This window comes from Microplitis demolitor, chromosome 5, assembly GCF_026212275.2.
Source record: "Microplitis demolitor isolate Queensland-Clemson2020A chromosome 5, iyMicDemo2.1a, whole genome shotgun sequence".
NCBI classification, from domain to species: Eukaryota; Metazoa; Arthropoda; class Insecta; order Hymenoptera; family Braconidae; genus Microplitis; species Microplitis demolitor.
This window is the reverse complement of record NC_068549.1, coordinates 16,291,687-16,313,654: the sequence shown is the minus strand read 5'-3', so window position 1 is coordinate 16,313,654 and position 21,968 is coordinate 16,291,687. Positions and strand designations below refer to the sequence as shown.

Genomic DNA, 21,968 nt, shown 5'->3' with positions numbered 1-21,968 from the left:
GTAAACAAGCTTTGTATCACTCACACGAATTCTCCATACGACTCCTCCACTTTCACCACTTTCTGAAGCCACGAGATTCCTTATAAAATCACCAGTCTTAACATCCCACAATTTCACAGTACCATCGTCCGAAGACGTTATAATAAAATGACTATTAAACTGAAGGCAAGTAACGGCCGATCTTTCTGTACGTCTGGATCAGTATTTGTCTCTAATTCATCCTCATCTACTGGTACCTCATCTTTACAATCCGCATCATAAAACAATTCATTATCGCTGATTTCATTCTTTTCTCGGCTCTCATCGTCCCAGCCTCCTCAACCTCATAAAATTCTTCCGAATCAGCTTTTGATAATAGACAGCTTGGAATTTTAACATTACTAGCACCACGAATACCTTTATCAGGACTTGAACTACTCCCACTTGATTTGTCGCCTTCAATAACTTTTGACGATGACAATGACGTGGACGGTGACGAAGACGGTTGACAATAAGGATGAGGGTTCTGACATCACTGTATAATAGGACCCGTGGTCTTGCTTTAGATTTTTGGCAGCTACGGTACTTTAATTGACACAGTGATTAGTATTTTTATATATGTACATACATTTATATATATATTTCACGTATAAGACTTGATTTTAAATAATTTTGTTTTCCCCGTTTATTTAAGCAGTCACTGGTTGAGTTTCAAATATCACGGGGGTGCCGTGAAATTTTTCGAGATAAATTTAAGTATAATGAATATTAAAAAAATATGTAAAAAATTAAATATCACTTGAGCAAGAGTGAAAATAAATGGGTATTAATTATTTACAATAAGTATTTGTTGAAAATAATAGAAAATTATTTTGTTGTAACTTACTTTGCTTAAGCGATTTACACAAGTAATAAACAATTTGTAATTATTAAAAATAAATAAATTATTAAAAATATCAAGGAATTTTAATAACAAAAATTAAACTTAATACATATTTAAAATTAGATTATTAAAATTCTTCTTTACAATTAAGTTTTCTAATAATTTACTTCAATGAATTCCAATTACTTTCGTAAAATGTGAGAATCTGACTATTACTTGATCGTATTAAAAATTTTGAACAATTCCATTCTCTCATTATTAAGAATTTTAGTTATTTCTGGTTTACTTGATAATTTTTTTAATTGAAATTTGCCGCCAATTGCTAATTCTGTGTCATGTGACAGCTGTCAGATGTTTACTTTTTAAATGACATAATAAAATAGTTAATGAGCGTGAATGTGACGGACATCAGACAATTTCTAAGTTGTAGAAAAATGAAAAAATTAATTCGAATAATGAAATTTAAAAAAATACGCGCGCTTATTTTTCAATGACCTGATTACGCATATTTTTTTTTGTTTTTGTTTTTTATTATTTACATTTTATTATTTATTTCAAATTTTTCATTTTCCTCATTGTCAGTTACATTTACACTCATAACAGTTATTGTATTTTATCTTGTAGTAATTATGTTAATATTAAAGTAAAACGTATTTTTAAACATAGTACTTAAGTGTCATATATTTTATATATAAAAACATATCTCCAATAAGTATATAACATTTTCATAACCTCAATCTACATGTAACATTTAACGTCACACATATAAAATTATAAATAAATAGAGTAAATAATTAATAAAATATAATTCATAAAAAATGCACGTATTAATTTTTTCATATTCGTACTTTTTTTAAATTTGATTTTACCAATTATTGACTCTAATATTCTATTTATTAATAATTTTAAATTTATCTGATATCTGCTACATTCACACTTATCTTGTAATTTACAATAAAATAGATTTGATTTATTGCAATAATAGAAGTGACAAAAACTGGGTTAATAATTAAGAAAAATGGTCGGCACATGTTTTTCAATGTGTTCAGGAAAAGAATGACGTCTGTAAGTTTAAAAAAAAATAATCCCAATAATACAATTTTCCTAATCAAAAACTGCGATTGAAACATTCTAATTGGGTTTTAATTGGAACTTTCCGATTGGCTCAATCGGTTTGAATCGAGTTTAAGCGAAAAATAATAAATTTATTTTCCGATTTAATCTGATGGAAAAATTTCAATCGGATTTAATGAAAGTTGTGATAAAATTATTTAATAATATTTTCAGAAGAAAACGAGAAGGTTTATTACGCATTTCAGAGATCGATGGAAAACCTAAAAATCAAAGGCATAAAAAAGCTGATTTCACTAAAATAATGAAATGTTTTCAAAGATCCAGTGTAGGTAAGTCATTTGCGGATGATCCTAGTGAGTTGAGACCAGATCCAGTACTCATGCTCACTGTCAGATATTTATTTAACAAGTACATTTATTAACTGAAATAATTTATCTGTCAAAAAATAACCCATATTAATTAAATATGATATGTTTTTCCAGAGTTTCACTCCAAAAAGGCATACGCTGGAGCTTAATTTATGAATTAACATTCAACAGGATCCGGGCAATAAAACAAGACATGATCATATAGAGATTAGATTCAACCAAAAGCATTAAAATTTTAGAACCAGTTTTTAAATTTCATATTTATGCTGCTGAAAGGTAAAAAAAAAAAATTCAATCATCATTTATTTATTGAACTTATCTATTACAACAAATATTCTGTTTTAAGAATACGGAAGAGACCTTTAAGGAATTTTGTTCACAAATTGAATGATCAGCATTTACTAGAATTAAACGATTAGTCGTCCTGTACGACGATATCAATTATGCCAGCGCTGACGTTCACGAGGAAAAGAAACCAACGAATTAATTGGAAAAAAAAAAAAAACAATTTACCAACAACCATTGAAACTGTATACCTCTTGCTTTATGAATTTGTAATAAATTTATACCATAATTTAAAATGTTACATAAGTATTTTTAGCAATAATATTACCATTCAAGTAATTGAATCAAAATAAAAAAGAAGAGAAACGAATTTAAAAAATATATATATACATAATGAAAACAAAAAATGTAAAACAGGTCTAATAAAAGTTATTGTTGATGATAAATCTTTGAGTTAATTAATAAAATACTGTGTACTAAAATTAAAAACTTACATTTAACATGTATCTTATTATAACAATATAACAATATAAAATATCAATAATTGTAATTAATGAACTGGAACAAAATATCCAATTTAAGGACATTAATATGTAAACATATACATATGAGCCAATTTTTTAAAGAATAATAATAATGAGCTACGGATAATTATAATAAAATTTTGGAAATATTAGTTTTTAAACTTGAAAAAATAAGACTTTTACTTTTACTTGAAATTTAGGTTTGAAAATGTCAAAGAATTTAAATTAAAAAATTAAACTTAAATCATATTTAAAATCCTTCTTTGCAATTAAGTTTTTCAATAATTTATTTCAAAGAATTGAAATTATTTGTTTTAAACGTGAGAATCTGACTATAACTTGCTCGTATTCTAAATTTTAACCACTCCCTTTCTTTCTGCAGTAAACTGTTTTGAAATTACCATTAAATTACCTACTTTGCCAACCGAAATGATAAAATTACAACAGTCAATACTGTATTTATAAATAGCAACAAAGTATACCTGGGCTGAAAATATAGAGTTGCTAAGCATTACGGACACAAACATACAAGGTCTACAAAAACTGCGGGGACGTAATATATTGGCAGCATTTAGTTGAAGGCTTAAAGTTACTGTGTAGTTAAATCAAATTAGCTGCCGGTTACATTGATATTACTTATAGCAAGTACACAATAAGCTTGACACTCAATACGCAAATCACATAAATATGTTGCGTTAAAATATCTATGTATTTATAAGTGAGAGATGATTTTTTTATAAGCTCTCTAAGTTACACGGCCATGAATAATACAAGACTCATCATAATGTAGGTGTATAGTACAAGAGATGATAAAAATCATAGTTCTTAAATCTATAAGAGATTTAATACATTGGTGCTGAAATTATAATGGTTCTCAAGTCAAATGCAGTAAAATATGCCAGTGTCCAAATTTAAAAGACTAAAAAAACCTCTATCTCAAATAGTCATTGAATTCTAAATACATCTGAAATAAATATCAAAGAAATTTAACGTTATAGGGAATATGTAACTACTGACATTTATTGACACAGCACTTAACTACCATTGTTGATAATTTAATGGTAACCGTAATTATAAAGCTGCTAAGCATTACGGACACAAACATACAAGGTCTACAAAAACTGCGGGGACGTAATATATTGGCAGCATTTAGTTGGAGGCTTAAAGCTACTGTGGAGTTAAATCGAACTAGCTGCCAATTGCATTGATATTACTTATGACAAGTACATAATTAGCTTGACACTTAATACATAAGTCACTTAAATATGTTGCGTTATAATATCTATGTATTTATAAGTGAGAGATGATTTTATATAAGCTTTCTAAGTTACACGGTCATGAATAATACAAGACTCATCATAATGTAGGTGTATAGTATAAGAGATGATAAAAATCATAGGTCTTAAATCTATAAGAGATTTAATACGTTGGTGCTGAAATTATAGTGGTTCTAAAGTCAAATGCATTGAAATATGGCAGTGTCTAAATTTGAAAGACTAAAAAAACCTCTATCTCAAACAATCATTGGAATCAAATACATACGCCATAAATATCAACCGCTTCGTAGCTCTATAGGGAACAAACAACAACTGACGTTCAGTAGCACTGTAGATAACTAGCTTTTAGGACAATTCGATGGCACCCAAGTTTTTCAGCTCTAGTACTTTTTTTAGTGCGGCTGCCGGCCACCAGGCGGCGCCACATTTTTTGGAAAAAAAGTGGGGGGCACCCTTGGAGAATGGCCTTAAGTATAGGGCCTTATACCTTAGCTATAAGAATATATCGGATTTTTTAAGCAGGGTATTTTCGAACTTTATTCAACTAATTATGATAGGTTATGATAAAATTCCTTGAAAATTCAACCATAAGGACAAATACAATACCTAGATTTTTAAAAAAATCTACCTAAAATCAAAATGCTTCAAGAACCTTTTTTAAATAAGGAAATTTCCCTTTCTCATAAATTGAAGGGTTGCCGGGGAGCCGCTACCCTCCAACTAGACCTCCACTATCGTTTTTAAGAGCCTTTCAGGGGCCCTCACAAAATTTTGCCTTAAGAACCTACCCAAAATCGCTCATCAGCTCTCCTACTATAATATTGCATCAGTATCTAATATTAAAAGTTACTATTAATTAAAGACTACCCGAGAAAAAATTTGTAAATATAATCATATAAAATTATATATAGTTATATGTAACTCGATTATATATAATCATATATGAAAATTGGCCAAATATAATCATATATAATTATATGTAACTATATATAATTATATTTGGCCATTTTTCATATATGATTATATATAATCGAGTTATATATAATTAAAAAATATTTTTGAAAAAAAAAAATTAAATACCGAATTTTTGATTTGGTTATTACCGCGCGAACTCATTACAAATGCAGAAACAAGAAGTGGTAGCAGTAAATGATGAAAAAATCCTGGATGTCTGCTTGGGTTCGAACACGGCTCCTCTTGGCTGGTAGTCCTGAATGTTGATCACTGGTCCACATCACGAGAGTTCAAATCATATGCTTAATTTATGTATTTAGAGTGAAATGCCGGTAAAGACAGAGTTCATAAGTTTTCGTGATGGATTTTTACAAAATTTAAAAAAACTCCATGAACTTATATGAAATTTTATAAAAACAATATTTGTCGGCCTCGTTGATAATGATACCAAATTTTATTAAGTTTCTTTAAATTTTTTAATTTTCTGTTGTGATGTGAAATTTAAAAAAACTTATATAAAATTTTAGGAAACATTAAGTAATTCCACAAAATTTTATGAAATTCAACCGATTGAAAAACTGGGTACTTTGAATTTTTGAATACCATGAAAAAAAAAATTCTTTTTTTTTTTTTTTTAAACACCCTAATGATTGTATACAATTATATATGGGTATATGTATAAGATTATATAAAATTATATATGATTATATATAAAAAAAATTTCTCGGAATAGTATTATATATAATCATATATAATTATATATAATTCTATATGGATATATATACAAGATTATGTATAAATATATATGATCATATATAGTTATATATAATTATGTACGATTATATATAAACATTTTTTCTCGGGTAATTACATGAAAAATAAATAATTAATGTTAATCATATTTGTTTGTAATCACAAAATAATAATACTTCTTTTTTTTTTAATATTATAATTTGATATTTTTTTTTATGTAAGACTGAAAATAATGATACTATTGAGGTTTATTTGTAAATAGAATAAAATAAAATTTCATTTATACAAAAATTTGTTTACTATTAATAAAATAAAACCGATTTAAACTTTTGTTGGAGTACGATATTAAATCATCGATAGTTTTATAAACGATTATTTTTGTGCTCTTTTTCAATAATTGGAATGTGTAATAATATTGTGCTTAAATGTAATCTTCGTTTTTTTTTATTTTTATTCAATCATTTATTTATTATTATCATTAATTTTTTTAATATTTTGAAAGTTTCTATTTAAAAAAATTTATTTTCACTTAATTAATAAAATAATTACAATTACAGTATATCGTATTTCAGATGAAAAATTAAAAAATATTTTAACCTTCAAAACAAAATCAAAAAAATAAGTTAATGTTTAAAAAGAAATAACAACTAATTTTGTTTGTAAGTTAGAAGACAATGAATAAATATTAAATTGAATAATTCTTGTAAATCGGTAACGCAATAAAAATAAAAAATTAAATTATTTTTATAAATTTCACTTGTTGTTCGTGCTGATTAAATGTTGCACATGAATTAAAGAAAAGAGCAGCTTATTTCCATGCAGTTAATAGCGTGTTAATATACGAAATCAATGGATAATTATTTAATTTATAAGCCGAAACTCATTGTAAAATTTCATTTGACTCGCCGTTGGTTGCTATCTTGTACTTTGTTTGTTGCTGTACAAAGCTATACATAGTCTGAAGGGGTACATGAAGTAATTCCACAATTTTTATAAAATTTGGCTCTAAAAAATATTGAATGATTTAAAATGTTCTTGAATATGAATGTAAAAAAAGTTATATATCGCGTAACAAAAGCCAAAAGGGAGGATAAAAAAATTTTTTTTTTGCCAATTACTTTGGAAATATATTTCAAGCTAAAAAATGAAAAAAAATTTCTGAAGTGAAAAGGACGTATGTCTCAAATTACACGCTCTTTGAGCTTTAGGAACTTAAAAATTTTGTAATCTAAAGAAATACTACTCGCTACTAAGGCGCGAAATTTCGAAAGGTTTGAATATATATATTATCATTGCAATCATTTTTCGAATCACTCAAACGTTTTGAGTTTTTTTATTTTAGAAGCATATTTAAAAGAGTTATTTTTTTATTCATTTGAATCACACAAAATCACTTTAAAAAGAGTATAGAAAAAATTAGATGATTCTCAAAAATTCTACATGGAGTCAAATAAACTGAAAAAAAAAAAAAAAAAAATTTTACTACTTGATAAAAATTCTGAGAATAAAAAAATTTTTGTCAAATTTTTCAGTACTGAATTTCGTTCAATTTTTGACCTTTCATATTTATTCTGATATTGTTTCATTGATATAGCATTACTTTCATGTTTCGTAATAAAAAACGTAAATTTTTTTTATACGTCCTAATAGTGTTAGTAATTCAAAAAATTTTTAACTTCCCGCTAAGAAAATTGGAATTTTTCACAAATTCGGAAAGTTATTGGTTTTGGTCCGATTTTAGAAAATCGAATTTCTAAGAGATCTTGACGTTTTGAGGTTCTAGGAAGCTATTCTGACTAATTTCAAGATGATGTCCAAATGCATGCATGTACGTACGTACGTCTGTAAATATTCAGTAACTTTTGAACGTATCAACCGATTTTGGTTTCCAAGGTAGCATTCGACACATGGCGGGTTTGATCGGAAGAATTAAAAAAAATTTTTTTTTTTTTAGTATTTTCGAAATTTCTCAAAAACGACTAGATAAATCGATTTTATAATCGGATCAGCTGTAGAACTTAATAAAACGTGTTGATTGCCACCTTAACTGTCTCAATCGATTGATTCGTTTGAGAGATATCGTTGGAGAAAAAAATGGTAAAAAACGTTTTAACGCTCGAAGAGCACGAAAATGTATTCACAACGATTTTTTCGAGCTCAAGGAGCTTGAAAACAGCGGAAAGTTTTGGGGCTGGTCCGCAGGGTCAACTGATAGACCGATTTTCTTTTCATTGATCTTGACGTTTTAAACGATTTTGAGTTAAATGGCAAAAAAACATTTTTTTTATACGTCCTTTTGGCACAAAACTATCTAATTGCTGTAGTACGCCCTTTTGGCATTTGTTACGCAATAATTTTTAATTAAATTAACATTTTCCTTACCATTTTCCGGCGTTATATATCCATGTCTAATTAGAAAATCAAGGGCAACAGGAATGGAAGTTGTTTTAAAATGAGGTGAAAGTATCCTCTCTAGGCATTCATTAACCGGTAATAATTCAAATGTTTCAACTTCACCGTCACTGTTACTTGGTACAAAATCTACTGGTAATTCGAGATCGTAAACGAATTCCGTATTTGGAAATAATCCCCTTTCGCTTTCGAAGAAAAGTGAAACACAACCAGCGCTTTTAAGTTTCGTCAATAAATTCGATGGAATACTTCCCTCTTCACCTGCTTCTTTTATTGCAGTCTCATTAATCCCAAAACCAACACTTAGTCCACCACTAATCATATTGTCCCAATAACCAGGCCATGTTTGTTTACTAGGACTACGTTTTTGTAGCCAAATAGACAGACCTTTTACGGGATCCATCACATATCCATTGATATCTACACCATATTTTCGAATTCCAAATAAACCTAAATTGAATGGTTATATAAATTTATAACTATGACTTAATTGTTTTAAAATAATTTTCTAAGCTAATATTTACAAGTCGCAGAGCGATCCATCTTGAAGAGAGGAGGAGTATTGAATTGAGCTCGAACGTCATAATATTCTTCTCTCCAGCCTCTTAAAGTGATAAATTTTTCACCAGCTCTCCATTCTTGTAATACTTCATTTACTCTTGCACTTCTCTCTGCATATCCTCTGAACGCAGGATTAAGTTGTACACAATCAGGTTGAACTTGAAATACCTTTAAATTTATTAAATTTCTCATATTATTTTTTTTTTTATTGAATAATATAATTTCGAATATAACTGAATGATTTAAAGATATACTTGAGGGTAATTTAAAAGTTCTTTCATTACGTCAGGTCTGACAAGACCCACTTGTTGACCATCGACAATGAATGCTCTGCATTCACCAGCACGAAAGCCTTAAATATTTAAATAAAAAATTTTCAATGTGTTTTTTTATATAATTTTAATGCAACTACATACTATAGATTGGAACTAATTAAGAGATCACTCATTACAAATTCTCAATCATATATTGATTTCAACCTTGACAAAACTGTTGATGCGTAAAATCATGTATCATCAGAACATGAAAACTTTTTCGTCCTTCCAAACCACAAAACGATACAGTTTATAAGTAAGTATTCATGTAAATTAATATCAACCCTAAGGCGATTGAAATAAATTAAAAATAGAATAAAGTTCTGTGATAAAAGAGGATTAGTATGAAAAATATTACACGAAACAAACAAACTCAGAGATATTGTATTATAAAATATAAATGTGGAAGCAAATTTAAAAAATTCAATCATTCAATTATAAATAATAAAAATAATAATAATAATTATACAAACATTGCATAAAAAATAAAAAATAATATGATTATTGTGGTTAAATAAAAGCAACAAGAACTCGAAATCAATATTTTAACAAAGATAACACAAAAAAAACTCGTAATTTAATGAAAACTAGTATACGTTCACGAGTAATCAATAACAGATGAAAATTATTATTGCATGATAAACTTATAATAAAATACCTGATAAATAAAAGCAGTTAAACTTGTTGGCAATTTTAAGCAGCCGTGACATTGGTTCAGTATCAATATCGGCCATGATGCTCGTCATAGTTTGTCGTCACGTCTCGGTTCTTGCCCGTCAATCTCCGTAAATTTATGTCCCTGTATAATATAATACCATTTTTTGGCAATCCACGATAATCATACGTACGTATGTATCGTATGTATAGACATTTCTGACGAATGCTGGCGTATTATACATACACACCATACTCAGCTCTCTCCAATGGTAATTTAGCTCCAACGGAATGATTTTAAGCGCCACCTAAGGTTTATAGTCCACCCACTGTAGCTGTAGGGTCCACCGGTGTCACACTTTCATCCTAAAAACATTTCCGGACAAGTACTGGATATATTAGACCACAATTTTAATGAATTGCTTAATCTAATTAACGGAGATTCTAGAAAGTTAACTTAAATAATTAGTGTATCAAATGATACTGAAAGTATCAGACATTAAAAAAATTTATTTCTTTTAAATAACTAAAGAAAATACTTATAGGCCGTTATTCATAGTCACCTTAGATGCTAAATAACATGGGTAAGGTAATCTTAAGGTAGTTGTTTCGAGATAGTAATGTTCAAAAGTCTAGCTTACTGGATTAAAAAAATAACATAACTAAAGCTGTTAGTTGAACGCCGCTCATTGAAAAATTTTGTAAAAGAACAGTCATATTGCTCCCACATACATTCAAGTATGTATCAATACGTTTATATACACATACATCCATAATATTCGAGAAGTGATCGTAGCAACGACGTTCATTGTTCTTGCGCACGTTTTTTGCGTTTTGTGATATTTATTATTATAGTCATAAGACATAACCAAAATAACCATCAAAATAAACAGAGTTGTTAATTATCAAATTAATAGAAGTGTCAAAACGTTTATGTTATTAAAATCAATTTATAAAAACAAGTGTTAATAAATAAACTAAAGCAAGCGGCTAATATAACTCGAGGAAGAATTGAACGTTGATTTTTTCCAGCTTTCCTCAACATCTTGTCTTCAATATTTACAAATATTTAATTGAATTAATACATTAATTAAATTCTTTTTATTAATAATAGAATAATTAATTAATTTTATTTATTGGTAATATTTTTATATTAAGTGCCTATTTTTATTTTCGTGCGCTTATCTTGTTGTATAATATAAGCGTTGTTGCCACATCACACTACTGTTTTGATACGTCTTTAAAATTTTTAAAAAGTTTTGAGCTTTGATAAATTATATTTCAAAAACGGCGTGGTCAATCATTTTCATTTTTTTTATGTGGTTGATAATTTCAGTTTTGATAATATATAAAATTTTAAGAAAGTTCTTACATTTTGTTTCGATTTTAGTAAAAAAAATCACCCGTAAATCTCTTTTTCCTTTAAGAGCCCGTGTTAAAATTACAATATTTTGAAATCGTTTTTCATAAAATTGGGGTGGTCAATGTTACTCAGATTAGTCTCATATGATTTGTAGTCAATCAAAGAACAATCAGGTGAACCCTCGCGGTTTTGAATCACCCTGGAAACACGGTGGAATTACGGTGGATCTACGGCGGTTACACGGTGGGCTTTTATCATGTTATCACCATGTTTCCACGGTGGCTACACGGTGTACCCACCGTGCTTCCACGTACACCACGTAATCACCGTGGACACACCGCGGAATCTCGGTGAATACACCGTGGAATCACGGTGAGTACACCGTGTAACCATCGTGAAAACACTGTGTATACACGGTGATAAAATGGCACAAACCCACCCTGGATCCACCAAGATTCCACCGTGTTTCCACTCCCAGGGTGTTTCCAGGCTGATTCAAAACCACGAGGGAAGTTTCATAAGAATCCTACATAAAATTAATTCACGCAACAACTACCTTTTAAGCTGTAGAACCTGATTATGAATACCGGCCATAAAAAAAACTTTTAAAAATTGCATAGCAAAAACTTTAAATTGCTTGGCCTTGACGTGTTGAGAGTAGAGCACAACCTCAAACGCTTCGCGTTATGAGGCGTTCAAAAATCTTTTGTGCATATTCAAAAAATTTTATTTTACTTACAAGTTACTTGTTTATAAAAATTATAAAACTGTCTGATGTCTGCTACTTTCAGTATCATGTTTACCAGAAGTAACAACATTCAATATGACTTGCATCAATAATCGTAAATGAACCGAAATTAATCATGGCGAAAATATTAAATGGTTACAACAGAAATATTATCAAAATGTCCCGAGAAAACTCTTACGAGATAGTCCGAGAGCTGCTGAACAATTTTGGGTAGGTTCTTGAGGCACTTGGCAAAATTTTGTGAGGGGGCCCTTGAAAGACCTCTAAAAAAGATAGTCGAGGTCCGGTTGGAGGGTAGCGGCCCCCACCAACCTTTGAATTTTTGAAAAAGGGTGATTTCCTTATTAAAAAAAATGTTTTTGAGGCATTATGATTTTTATATATATTTAAGTTAGGTATATAAAGAATCGATAAATGAAAAAGCCAGAGTCGGCATTTGATGCTAGCCAGCCTAGTGAAAAATGGTTTGAAAACAAATTCAAAAAATGTTTTTGAGGCACTCTGAAATTTTGGGAGGGTAATATAGGTAATTAAAGATAAATAATCCCAAAAAGCCAGATCATTTTGATGGAACTTTCGATCTGCAAGATCGTCGTGAAAGTATCGCGTAAGTGCGTGTGAACAGCACTATGTGACACTTAAGGTGCGAGAGAGAGCGTATATCGGCTGTGCCTCTCGCTCAAGACCACTACGACGTGATTGGCTCTCGTAAGATCAAGTGACCTACAGCGTTCACGCGGGGTTTTTTTTTAATTGTAGAGTTAATAAATAATTCCATCCCTGAAAATTATAATAGTAATAATAAAATTAAAAAAAAAATAATAATAGTAATGATTCATTACTAATGAAATTTTAAATAATTTAATAACAATATTAAATTTCGAACAAGAGATCTTGATATATCTGGTGTTTGTGCTCTTCTTTAACTATGACGTTACACGGAAAGAAAATTCCACTAAAATTTACGATGTTAATATCGTAATCGTGGACTAGACTTTCATTGGCGTCAATTTTAAAATGTCTCATTACTATGTAGGTTATATTTTTTACTATTTAATATCGTAATTTTAACAAAGACTTTGGTTAAAATTATAATTATTATTTTTTCTCGATTTTTAAAAATTAAAAAATTTTTTTGTAACTATAATCATTTATTATTATAAGGACTTCAACTTAAAAACTGAGTGGCATTATTTCGCACCAGTACATGGTAAGGGGCTATGTGATGGTAGCTGAGGAACGGTTCACAGAAAAGCAGCGAGAGCAAGCCTTCAACGGCCAATTGGCGACCAAATAATAACAGTACAAGAGTTGTAAAAGAAAGATTAGATTTGCGATACAATACAGCTAAAACCATTACAGGAACTCAAAAATTTCATACAATTATTCCAAAAAGCGACGGAGCTATATTAAATAAAGAGTACTCTAGTTCACAAAACAAACTGTTTGTAAAATATGTAAAATTTTTAAAAGAACACGAAAGTAAATAAAAATGTTTGTTATAATTGCTCATAAATAGAATGAACACATTACTTTTACGTAGCAAACGTACAATTATAAGTCCAATGTTTTTTTTATATACATCGGAATTATTTCTATGTTAGCATATTAAAAATTCCTATGCGAACAAAAGAAATATTACTGTATAACACAGGAAAATTACCTGTTTTTTTCTCCTTGTAACATGTTTCAATCACGTAAAGGATGAATTTAAACATTCAATAAAGAGACTTAATAACATGTTTAAAAAAGATATTTATTATTGTATAATCATGAAAACTGACTTTTAAACTTCTGACAGGTGACAAATTATAATAATTAAAACTTTAACTTAATTCAACGAACAATTCAATGTCATAAGTGTTAACAAGACTTTCCTCGTTTTTTTTTTTTTTTTTCATTAAAAAATAAATTATCGATTAAACTAAACATCTAATTGAAAATTACTTAAAAAACAAAAAAAAAAAAACAGCATCGTATTTATCTATAAAATTGACGATGCTGAGACCATTGAGATTGTGGCACAGGAATTTGTTGTGGTGGTGCATACTGAGCATCTTGCATGTAACCATTAGGTGAAGGACGGATGGATGCTGGACCCGAAACTACGTACTGCTGTTGCGACTGTGCCACCGCATAAGACACTTGTCCAGAGTGTTGTGCGGGGTAATAGTTTTGCGCCTGTGAAACTGGTGGTGGTACATTATATCCTCCATAACTTACTTGTGATGGTTGTGGAGGATAATAATGGGTTGGCTGAGAATGCATATCATGAGCAGTTATTGCAGTATCTTGAATAGGTACAGTTATGAGATTTGTTCTCATTGGAGGATTAGTTGGCAAAGATACTGAATTTTGAGAATAGCTTTGCATTGACATAATCTGTTGTGATCGATGTTGCTGGCGATGTTCAAGAGACGATTGATTTACTATGGAATTAACGCGAGGATCATTGCCCATTACAGGCTGTACCATATGAGAGGGTACTTGTTTAATTCGAACCGAAGAAACTGATGAAGATAAGACTTTTCCTACTTGTGAATCAATATCTGGTTTTTGATGAAGATATTGTGGTGGATCAACTTGGATTCCTTGAATAGGCTGCGTTGGACCTGATACATGTCGATGATTTATATGAGCCTGAAAATTGTAATAAATAATTGATAATATAATAATAATTGTATTAATTATTAGGGTGGTCCGTTTGGAACGACTATTTTTTTCTTTCACTCTCATTTCAAAATATCGTTATAAACAATGAAAAAAAATCTGGGCGTCGGTTGACCCTGCGGGCCAGCCCCAAAACTTCCCGCTGTTTTCGGCCTTGAAGAGCTCGAAAACATTAGTGTAGATATATTTTCGAGCTCTTCGAGCTCAGAATGCTATCACATGCAATTGTTTTTTTACGATCTTTTCAAGCTCTAACAAGTTACCTGTTATGCTGAAGTTTGAAAATTTAAGAAACGAAAATCATCAATGAAGCGGTTTTTAAAATTTAGTTCCTGATTATGTTCAGTAAATTAAGTGTATTGAGGCAGAAATCAATGTCAGGGATCAAAATCAAGATTTAAATAAGTTTTGACTCATGTAAGAAACAATAAAATATGAAATATCCGATAAAAATATTAAAAACTACGTTTTATCGATTTTTTTGTTGATAATATGATTTAAACTAAAAACCGAGTTCGATGACATTATATGATCAAAAGAAACCATAAAAAAGATGAGTTGGTATGATATAAGGCACACTTTAGTACGTTATATTATGATTTATCCGGAAAAAATAACATAAAATGTTATTTTTTTAACTTTTCAACGCCGATATCTTTTGAACTAATCAATCGATTTTGATAGTTGACGTGGCAATCGGCGCGTTTTATTGAATTCTAGAGCTGATTAAAATTTGAAATCGATCGCGTCAGTCGTTTCGAAAATATTTAGAAAAAACCGTTTTTCACCATTTCTTTCTCCCGCGATAACTCTCGAACGAATTATCCGATTTTGATGTTTGAGGTGGCAATCGACGCGTTCTATTGAGTACTAGAGCTGATTAGATTTTGAAGTTGATCGTATAAGTCGTTTTTGAGAAATCAATAAAAAACTGAAAAAAAAATTTTTTTTTTTTTCGTAATTCGCAAGTATTTTCAAGTCTATTCGATCAAATAATCTGAAATTTTCAGGAAAGTTGATGGCCAACAAGCTCTTTCAATTGCCACCTCAACCATCCAAATCGATTCATTAGTTCAAAAGTTACAAAGAGTTTACACACACACACACACACACACACACACACGCACGCACACACACACTCGGACACTCGGACATCATTCTGAAAATAGTCAGAAGAGCTTCCTAGGACCTCAAAACGTCGACATCTGATGAAAACTCGATTTTCGAAAATCGGGGTGAAAACAATAACTTCCCGAAATTTTTGAAAACCGTCGATTTTCTTAGCGGGAAGTTAAAAATTTCCTGAAAATTTCAGCTCTTAATTTTAATTTTAAGTATTTTACATTTGGTTTTCAAGTTTTCCCATTTAAAAAAAATAAGAAAGTTAAAATTTCTTTCTAAATTCTCTATAGTTCAGCTGCATTTTAAGTTATCGGGCCGCCGTTTGCGGCATTTTGTAGGTAAATTAATACTCTGCAAAAGTCTCCAAAGTAATTTTACTGAGATTCTGATTGTTTTTTCTGTAATGGTTCGGAAAATCATGTTTTCAATAATAATTTGGGTTTTTAATTGATATTGACTAAATAACTAAATTTACTGTAAAAATGTAGATGACGATTTTTTAGAAAATTTGATTCTCTACAAAAAAAGGTCCTCTCAGTTAAGTGGTTCAAGTTCTTCGTTGATGTGATATAGCGATTTTATTAATTTTGTAAATAAAATATATTTTTTTTTAATTTGATCAAATGCCTTTTAATTTTAATTTTAAATCAATAATAATTTTCTTTTTATTAATTCAAGCCATTCATAAAAATTAGAAAGGTGAAATTTGATAAATTTGTAAAATTAATAAAATCGCTACATCACATGATCGAAGAATTTGAGCCACTTAACTAAAAGGACCTTTTCTGTAGAGAATTAAATTTCCTAAAGAATCATTATCTACATTTTTATTGTGTACTTCGCTATTTAGTCAATATCAACTAAAAACCCACATTATTATTAAAAAAACGATTTCAAGAACCAATACAAAAAAAAAAAAAAAACAATTAAAATATCAGTAAATTTACTCAGGAGACTTTTGGAGAGTATTAAATTACCTACAAAATGCTGTAAATGATGGCCTGATAACTTGAAATGCGGCTGAGCTATAGAGAATTAAAAAAAAAAATCTTAACTTTCTTATGTATTTTAAATGGGAAAATTTGAAAATCTAATGTAAAGCACTTAAAATTAAAATTGAAAGCTGAATTTTTTGAGAAATTTTTTTTCATTGTCTACAACAATATTTTGAAATAGAAGTGAAAGAAAAAAATAGTCGTTCCAAACGGACCACCCTATTGATTTTATTAGTATGCAGCGAAAAATATTTATATTACTTGTAAATCACGTTGACTAAGATAAGTTCTACGACAACCAGCGTTACCATATCTAGTACCTCCATGAGTGCACATAAATACTGTACCAAGTCCTGTTTGTTCAACTCGAGAGACTTTTTCCATGCATCGAGGACACATTTTATCTTCTCGTTTACCACAAAATAAACAAAATACGTGTTTGCATGGTATCTATTGTCAGATTAAAATGATAATATTCAAAAATTTAATGTTATCAAGTCGAAAGATTAAAAAATACTTGCCATACGCCCATAAATAAGAATTGGTTTAAGACATTTGTCGCAACAATGAATCATCGGGTTAAGAACTTTTTCTCCAATAAGATTAACACGGTGATCCCATCGCAAGCGCAGCATAGGCTCTGGAGGACCACGATTTATTGTAGTGAAAGTTGGCGCTTCCAACTGTGATATATCTGCCTCTAAATCGAACTGATGTTCTGTCGAAGGTGGTTGTGATTGCTGTTGATCGTGAAAACCTTCTAGATTAGACTGTTCGGTTTCTATTTCTTCGGGTTCTTTTTGAATTTGTTCCGTTACTTGAGGAGTATCTTCTTCATCGCTTTCAATTATCTTTTAGCAAATAATGAAAATAAAATATGATAATTATTAGTCAATGAGAAAAAAAAGTTAAATTTAAAACACTAATAAAAATAGTTGAAACACCTTAACAGCTTTTTTTGTACGACCTCGTATTCGCCCTCGAGCACGCCCACGAGCTCTACCACGTGCTCTACCTCTCATTCTTTTACCACTGTCTTCATCCATTAATCACTAACAAAATTTAATTGTTTTTGAGATTAATAAGCAGTTTATTTTTATTAATAGTCAAACGTACTCAATTTTTTTTAGGTTATATTAGAAATCATTATGAAAAATTTGATTGACTTAAAGTAAACAAACTGGAAGTACATTTACGAAGGTATTAACTTTAAATTTAGTCAGAAAGTATTAATATATCTATGTTTATAATAATATTATTTGCAAAAAAAAAATAATTTACTGATGACTTTAAGTTTATTGCTAAACACTAAAATTGATTACAGGGTTGCTATTGTCAAGTATTCGAGACCACCTTTCTGACGGCTGGGGGGTGCCATCGAATTGTCCTAAAAGCTAGTTATCTACAGTGCTACTGAACGTCAGTTGCTGTTTGTTCCCTATAGAGCTACGAAGCGGTTGATATTTATGGCGCATGTATTTGATTCCAATGATTGTTTGAGATAGAGGTTTTTTTAGTCTTTCAAATTTAGACACTGCCATATTTCAATGCATTTGACTTTAGAACCACTATAATTTCAGCACCAACGTATTAAATCTCTTATAGATTTAAGACCTATGATTTTTATCATCTCTTATACTATACACCTACATTATGATGAGTCTTGTATTATTCATGACCGTGTAACTTAGAAAGCTTATATAAAATCATCTCTCACTTATAAATACATAGATATTATAACGCAACATATTTAAGTGACTTATGTATTAAGTGTCAAGCTAATTATGTACTTGTCATAAGTAATATCAATGCAATTGGCAGCTAGTTCGATTTAACTCCACAGTAGCTTTAAGCCTTCAACTAAATGCTGCCAATATATTACGTCCCCGCAGTTTTTGTAGACCTTGTATGTTTGTGTCCGTAATGCTTAGCAGCTTTATAATTACGGTTACCATTAAATTATCAACAATGGTAGTTAAGTGCTGTGTCAATAAATGTCAGTAGTTACATATTCCCTATAACGTTAAATTTCTTTGATATTTATTTCAGATGTATTTAGAATTCAATGACTATTTGAGATAGAGGTTTTTTTAGTCTTTTAAATTTGGACACTGGCATATTTTACTGCATTTGACTTGAGAACCATTATAATTTCAGCACCAATGTATTAAATCTCTTATAGATTTAAGAACTATGATTTTTATCATCTCTTGTACTATACACCTACATTATGATGAGTCTTGTATTATTCATGGCCGTGTAACTTAGAGAGCTTATAAAAAAATCATCTCTCACTTATAAATACATAGATATTTTAACGCAACATATTTATGTGATTTGCGTATTGAGTGTCAAGCTTATTGTGTACTTGCTATAAGTAATATCAATGTAACCGGCAGCTAATTTGATTTAACTACACAGTAACTTTAAGCCTTCAACTAAATGCTGCCAATATATTACGTCCCCGCAGTTTTTGTAGACCTTGTATGTTTGTGTCCGTAATGCTTAGCAACTCTATATTTTCAGCCCAGGTATACTTTGTTGCTATTTATAAATACAGTATTGACTGTTGTAATTTTATCATTTCGGTTGGCAAAGTAGGTAATTTAATGGTAATTTCAAAACAGTTTACTGCAGAAAGAAAGGGAGTGGTTAAAATTTAGAATACGAGCAAGTTATAGTCAGATTCTCACGTTTAAAACAAATAATTTCAATTCTTTGAAATAAATTATTGAAAAACTTAATTGCAAAGAAGGATTTTAAATATGATTTAAGTTTAATTTTTTAATTTAAATTCTTTGACATTTTCAAACCTAAATTTCAAGTAAAAGTAAAAGTCTTATTTTTTCAAGTTTAAAAACTAATATTTCCAAAATTTTATTATAATTATCCGTAGCTCATTATTATTATTCTTTAAAAAATTGGCTCATATGTATATGTTTACATATTAATGTCCTTAAATTGGATATTTTGTTCCAGTTCATTAATTACAATTATTGATATTTTATATTGTTATATTGTTATAATAAGATACATGTTAAATGTAAGTTTTTAATTTTAGTACACAGTATTTTATTAATTAACTCAAAGATTTATCATCAACAATAACTTTTATTAGACCTGTTTTACATTTTTTGTTTTCATTATGTATATATATATTTTTTAAATTCGTTTCTCTTCTTTTTTATTTTGATTCAATTACTTGAATGGTAATATTATTGCTAAAAATACTTATGTAACATTTTAAATTATGGTATAAATTTATTACAAATTCATAAAGCAAGAGGTATACAGTTTCAATGGTAGTTGGTAAATTGTTTTTTTTTTTTTTTTTCCAATTAATTCGTTGGTTTCTTTTCCTCGTGAACGTCAGCGCTGGCATAATTGATATCGTCGTACAGGACGACTAATCGTTTAATTCCAGTAAATGCTGATCATTTAATTTGTGAACAAAATTCCTTAAAGGTCTCTTCCGTATTCTTAAAACAGAATATTTGTTGTAATAGATAAGTTCAATAAATAAATGATGATTGAATTTTTTTTTTTACCTTTCAGCAGCATAAATATGAAATTTAAAAACTGGTTCTAAAATTTTAATGCTTTTGGTTGAATCTAATCTCTATATGATCATGTCTTGTTTTATTGCCCGGATCCTGTTGAATGTTAATTCATAAATTAAGCTCCAGCGTATGCCTTTTTGGAGTGAAACTCTGGAAAAACATATCATATTTAATTAATATGGGTTATTTTTTGACAGATAAATTATTTTAGTTAATAAATGTACTTGTTAAATAAATATCTGACAGTGAGCATAAGTACTGGATCTGGTCTCAACTCACTAGGATCATCCGCAAATGACTTACCTACACTGGATCTTTGAAAACATTTCATTATTTTAGTGGAATCAGCTTTTTTGTGCCTTTGATTTTTAGGTTTTCCATCGATCTCTGAAATGCGTAATAAACCTTCTCGTTCTCTTCTGAAAATATTATTAAATAATTTTATCACAACGTTCATTAAATCCGATTTAAATTTTTTTATCAGATTAAATCGGAAAATAAATTTATTATTTTTCGCTTAAACTCGATTCAAACCGATTGAGCCAATCGGAAAGTTCCAATTAAAACCCAATTAGAATTTTTCAATCGCAGTTTTTGATTAGGGAAATTGTATTATTGTGATTATTTTTTTTTAAACTTACAGACGTCATTCTTTTCCTGAACACATTGAAAAACATGTGCCGACCATTTTTCTTAATTATTAACCCAGTTTTTGTCACTTCTATTATTGCAATAAATCAAATCTATTTTATTGTAAATTACAAGATAAGTGTGAATGTAGCAGATATCAGATAAATTTAAAATTATTAATAAATAGAATATTAGAGTCAATAATTGGTAAAATCAAATTTAAAAAAAGGACGAATATGAAAAAATTAATACGTGCATTTTTTATGAATTATATTTTATTAATTATTTACTCTATTTATTTATAATTTTATATGTGTGAAAAAAAAAAATTAAATAATTTTTAAATAAAATTATTATTAGTTTGTAATGATGATAAATTTTAATTATTTCGTTGATTATTATTACTTTTTTTGATAGGTAAAAATATTTACAAATATAAAAAAATACACTTTGATTTTACGACTTCATTTCCGATACGTTCCGTACTTTTTTTTTATTTTTAACAGTGTCCATATTTGTGTAAATTTGATAAATTAATTCGTAAATAAATAATATGATTAAAATAATAATAAAAACTGTAATAAATTCAATACGAGAGAAAATACAAAAATTATTAAATAAACGGGTGGTCTGTGTAAATAATTTACTGAATTATTTTTTTTTCAATTAGTTGCAAAAGTATGCATTATTTATTGCTTATTTAAATTCGTAAAATCTATTAGTGTGCAACGTTAAAATAATTAATTGATTAATTAATTAGTTGATAAATTAATTAAATTTCGAATTTGATAAAAATAAACTAAAAAGTCTCGCAAGTATGTAAAACATTTATAAGTAAATAA

The 21,968-nt window shown here is 28.9% G+C and overlaps 2 protein-coding genes and 3 long non-coding RNA genes across 13 annotated transcripts; 2 read left to right on the top strand and 3 right to left on the bottom strand.

Annotated features, from left to right (window-relative positions):
- The first annotated feature begins 1,144 nt into the window (after positions 1–1,144).
- On the top strand, positions 1,145–3,023 carry LOC128667760 (uncharacterized). 6 transcript variants are annotated; one of them, XR_008403702.1, is made up of 5 exons: positions 1,145–1,485; positions 1,826–1,927; positions 2,150–2,265; positions 2,419–2,580; positions 2,651–3,023. It is a non-coding gene; the product is annotated as an uncharacterized LOC128667760 (long non-coding RNA). The 6 variants fall into 6 exon arrangements; XR_008403701.1 differs by having other exon boundaries at positions 1,145–1,606; positions 1,848–1,927; positions 2,651–3,022; XR_008403699.1 differs by having other exon boundaries at positions 1,145–1,606; positions 2,651–3,022.
- Positions 3,024–6,497: 3,474 nt separating this feature from the next.
- On the bottom strand, positions 6,498–10,233 carry LOC103576312 (uncharacterized). Its single transcript, XM_008556466.3, has 5 exons — positions 10,043–10,233; positions 9,325–9,422; positions 9,034–9,238; positions 8,480–8,959; positions 6,498–7,102 (listed from the first exon to the last, which is right to left on the bottom strand). The coding sequence occupies exons 1-5, from the start codon at positions 10,128–10,130 to the stop codon at positions 6,978–6,980; spliced, it is 996 nt and encodes a 331-aa protein (XP_008554688.1). The 5' UTR covers positions 10,131–10,233; the 3' UTR covers positions 6,498–6,977.
- Positions 10,234–10,372: 139 nt separating this feature from the next.
- On the top strand, positions 10,373–13,850 carry LOC103576311 (uncharacterized). Of its 3 annotated transcripts, none has more exons than XR_001345361.2 (3): positions 10,373–11,177; positions 12,193–12,359; positions 13,314–13,850. It is a non-coding gene; the product is annotated as an uncharacterized LOC103576311 (long non-coding RNA). The 3 variants fall into 3 exon arrangements; XR_549367.3 differs by having other exon boundaries at positions 10,375–10,776; XR_549366.3 differs by having other exon boundaries at positions 10,381–10,622.
- A 195-nt stretch (positions 13,851–14,045) lies between these two features.
- Positions 14,046–19,492, bottom strand: LOC103576314 (E3 ubiquitin-protein ligase Hakai). 2 transcript variants are annotated; one of them, XM_053739099.1, is made up of 5 exons: positions 18,053–19,492; positions 17,881–17,988; positions 17,458–17,787; positions 17,198–17,386; positions 14,046–14,789 (listed from the first exon to the last, which is right to left on the bottom strand). In XM_053739099.1, exons 2-5 carry the CDS (start codon positions 17,980–17,982, stop codon positions 14,130–14,132), a joined length of 1,281 nt encoding a protein of 426 aa, XP_053595074.1. In that variant the 5' UTR covers positions 17,983–17,988; positions 18,053–19,492; the 3' UTR covers positions 14,046–14,129. The 2 variants fall into 2 exon arrangements, with proteins under 2 accessions (XP_053595074.1, XP_053595073.1); XM_053739098.1 differs by having other exon boundaries at positions 17,881–19,492.
- Positions 19,493–20,259: 767 nt separating this feature from the next.
- Positions 20,260–21,410, bottom strand: LOC128667786 (uncharacterized). The gene is made up of 4 exons (XR_008403746.1): positions 21,138–21,410; positions 20,800–20,915; positions 20,485–20,646; positions 20,260–20,415 (listed from the first exon to the last, which is right to left on the bottom strand). It is a non-coding gene; the product is annotated as an uncharacterized LOC128667786 (long non-coding RNA).
- Between the last annotated feature and the right edge of the window lie 558 nt (positions 21,411–21,968).

Coding starts and splice junctions, on each gene's coding strand:
- LOC103576312 (XM_008556466.3), bottom strand. CDS start 10,130: ATGACGAGCATCATGGCCGATATTGATACTGAACCAATGTCACGGCTG. Junction 8,960..9,033: donor GATGGATCGCTCTGCGACTT/GTAAATATTAGC, acceptor CATTCAATTTAG/GTTTATTTGGAATTCGAAAA. Junction 7,103..8,479: donor ATATATAACGCCGGAAAATG/GTAAGGAAAATG, acceptor AATATTTTTTAG/AGCCAAATTTTATAAAAATT.
- LOC103576314 (XM_053739098.1), bottom strand. CDS start 17,982: ATGGATGAAGACAGTGGTAAAAGAATGAGAGGTAGAGCACGTGGTAGA. Junction 17,387..17,457: donor TTCTTATTTATGGGCGTATG/GCAAGTATTTTT, acceptor ATCTGACAATAG/ATACCATGCAAACACGTATT. Junction 14,790..17,197: donor TTAGTCAACGTGATTTACAA/GTAATATAAATA, acceptor TACAATTTTCAG/GCTCATATAAATCATCGACA.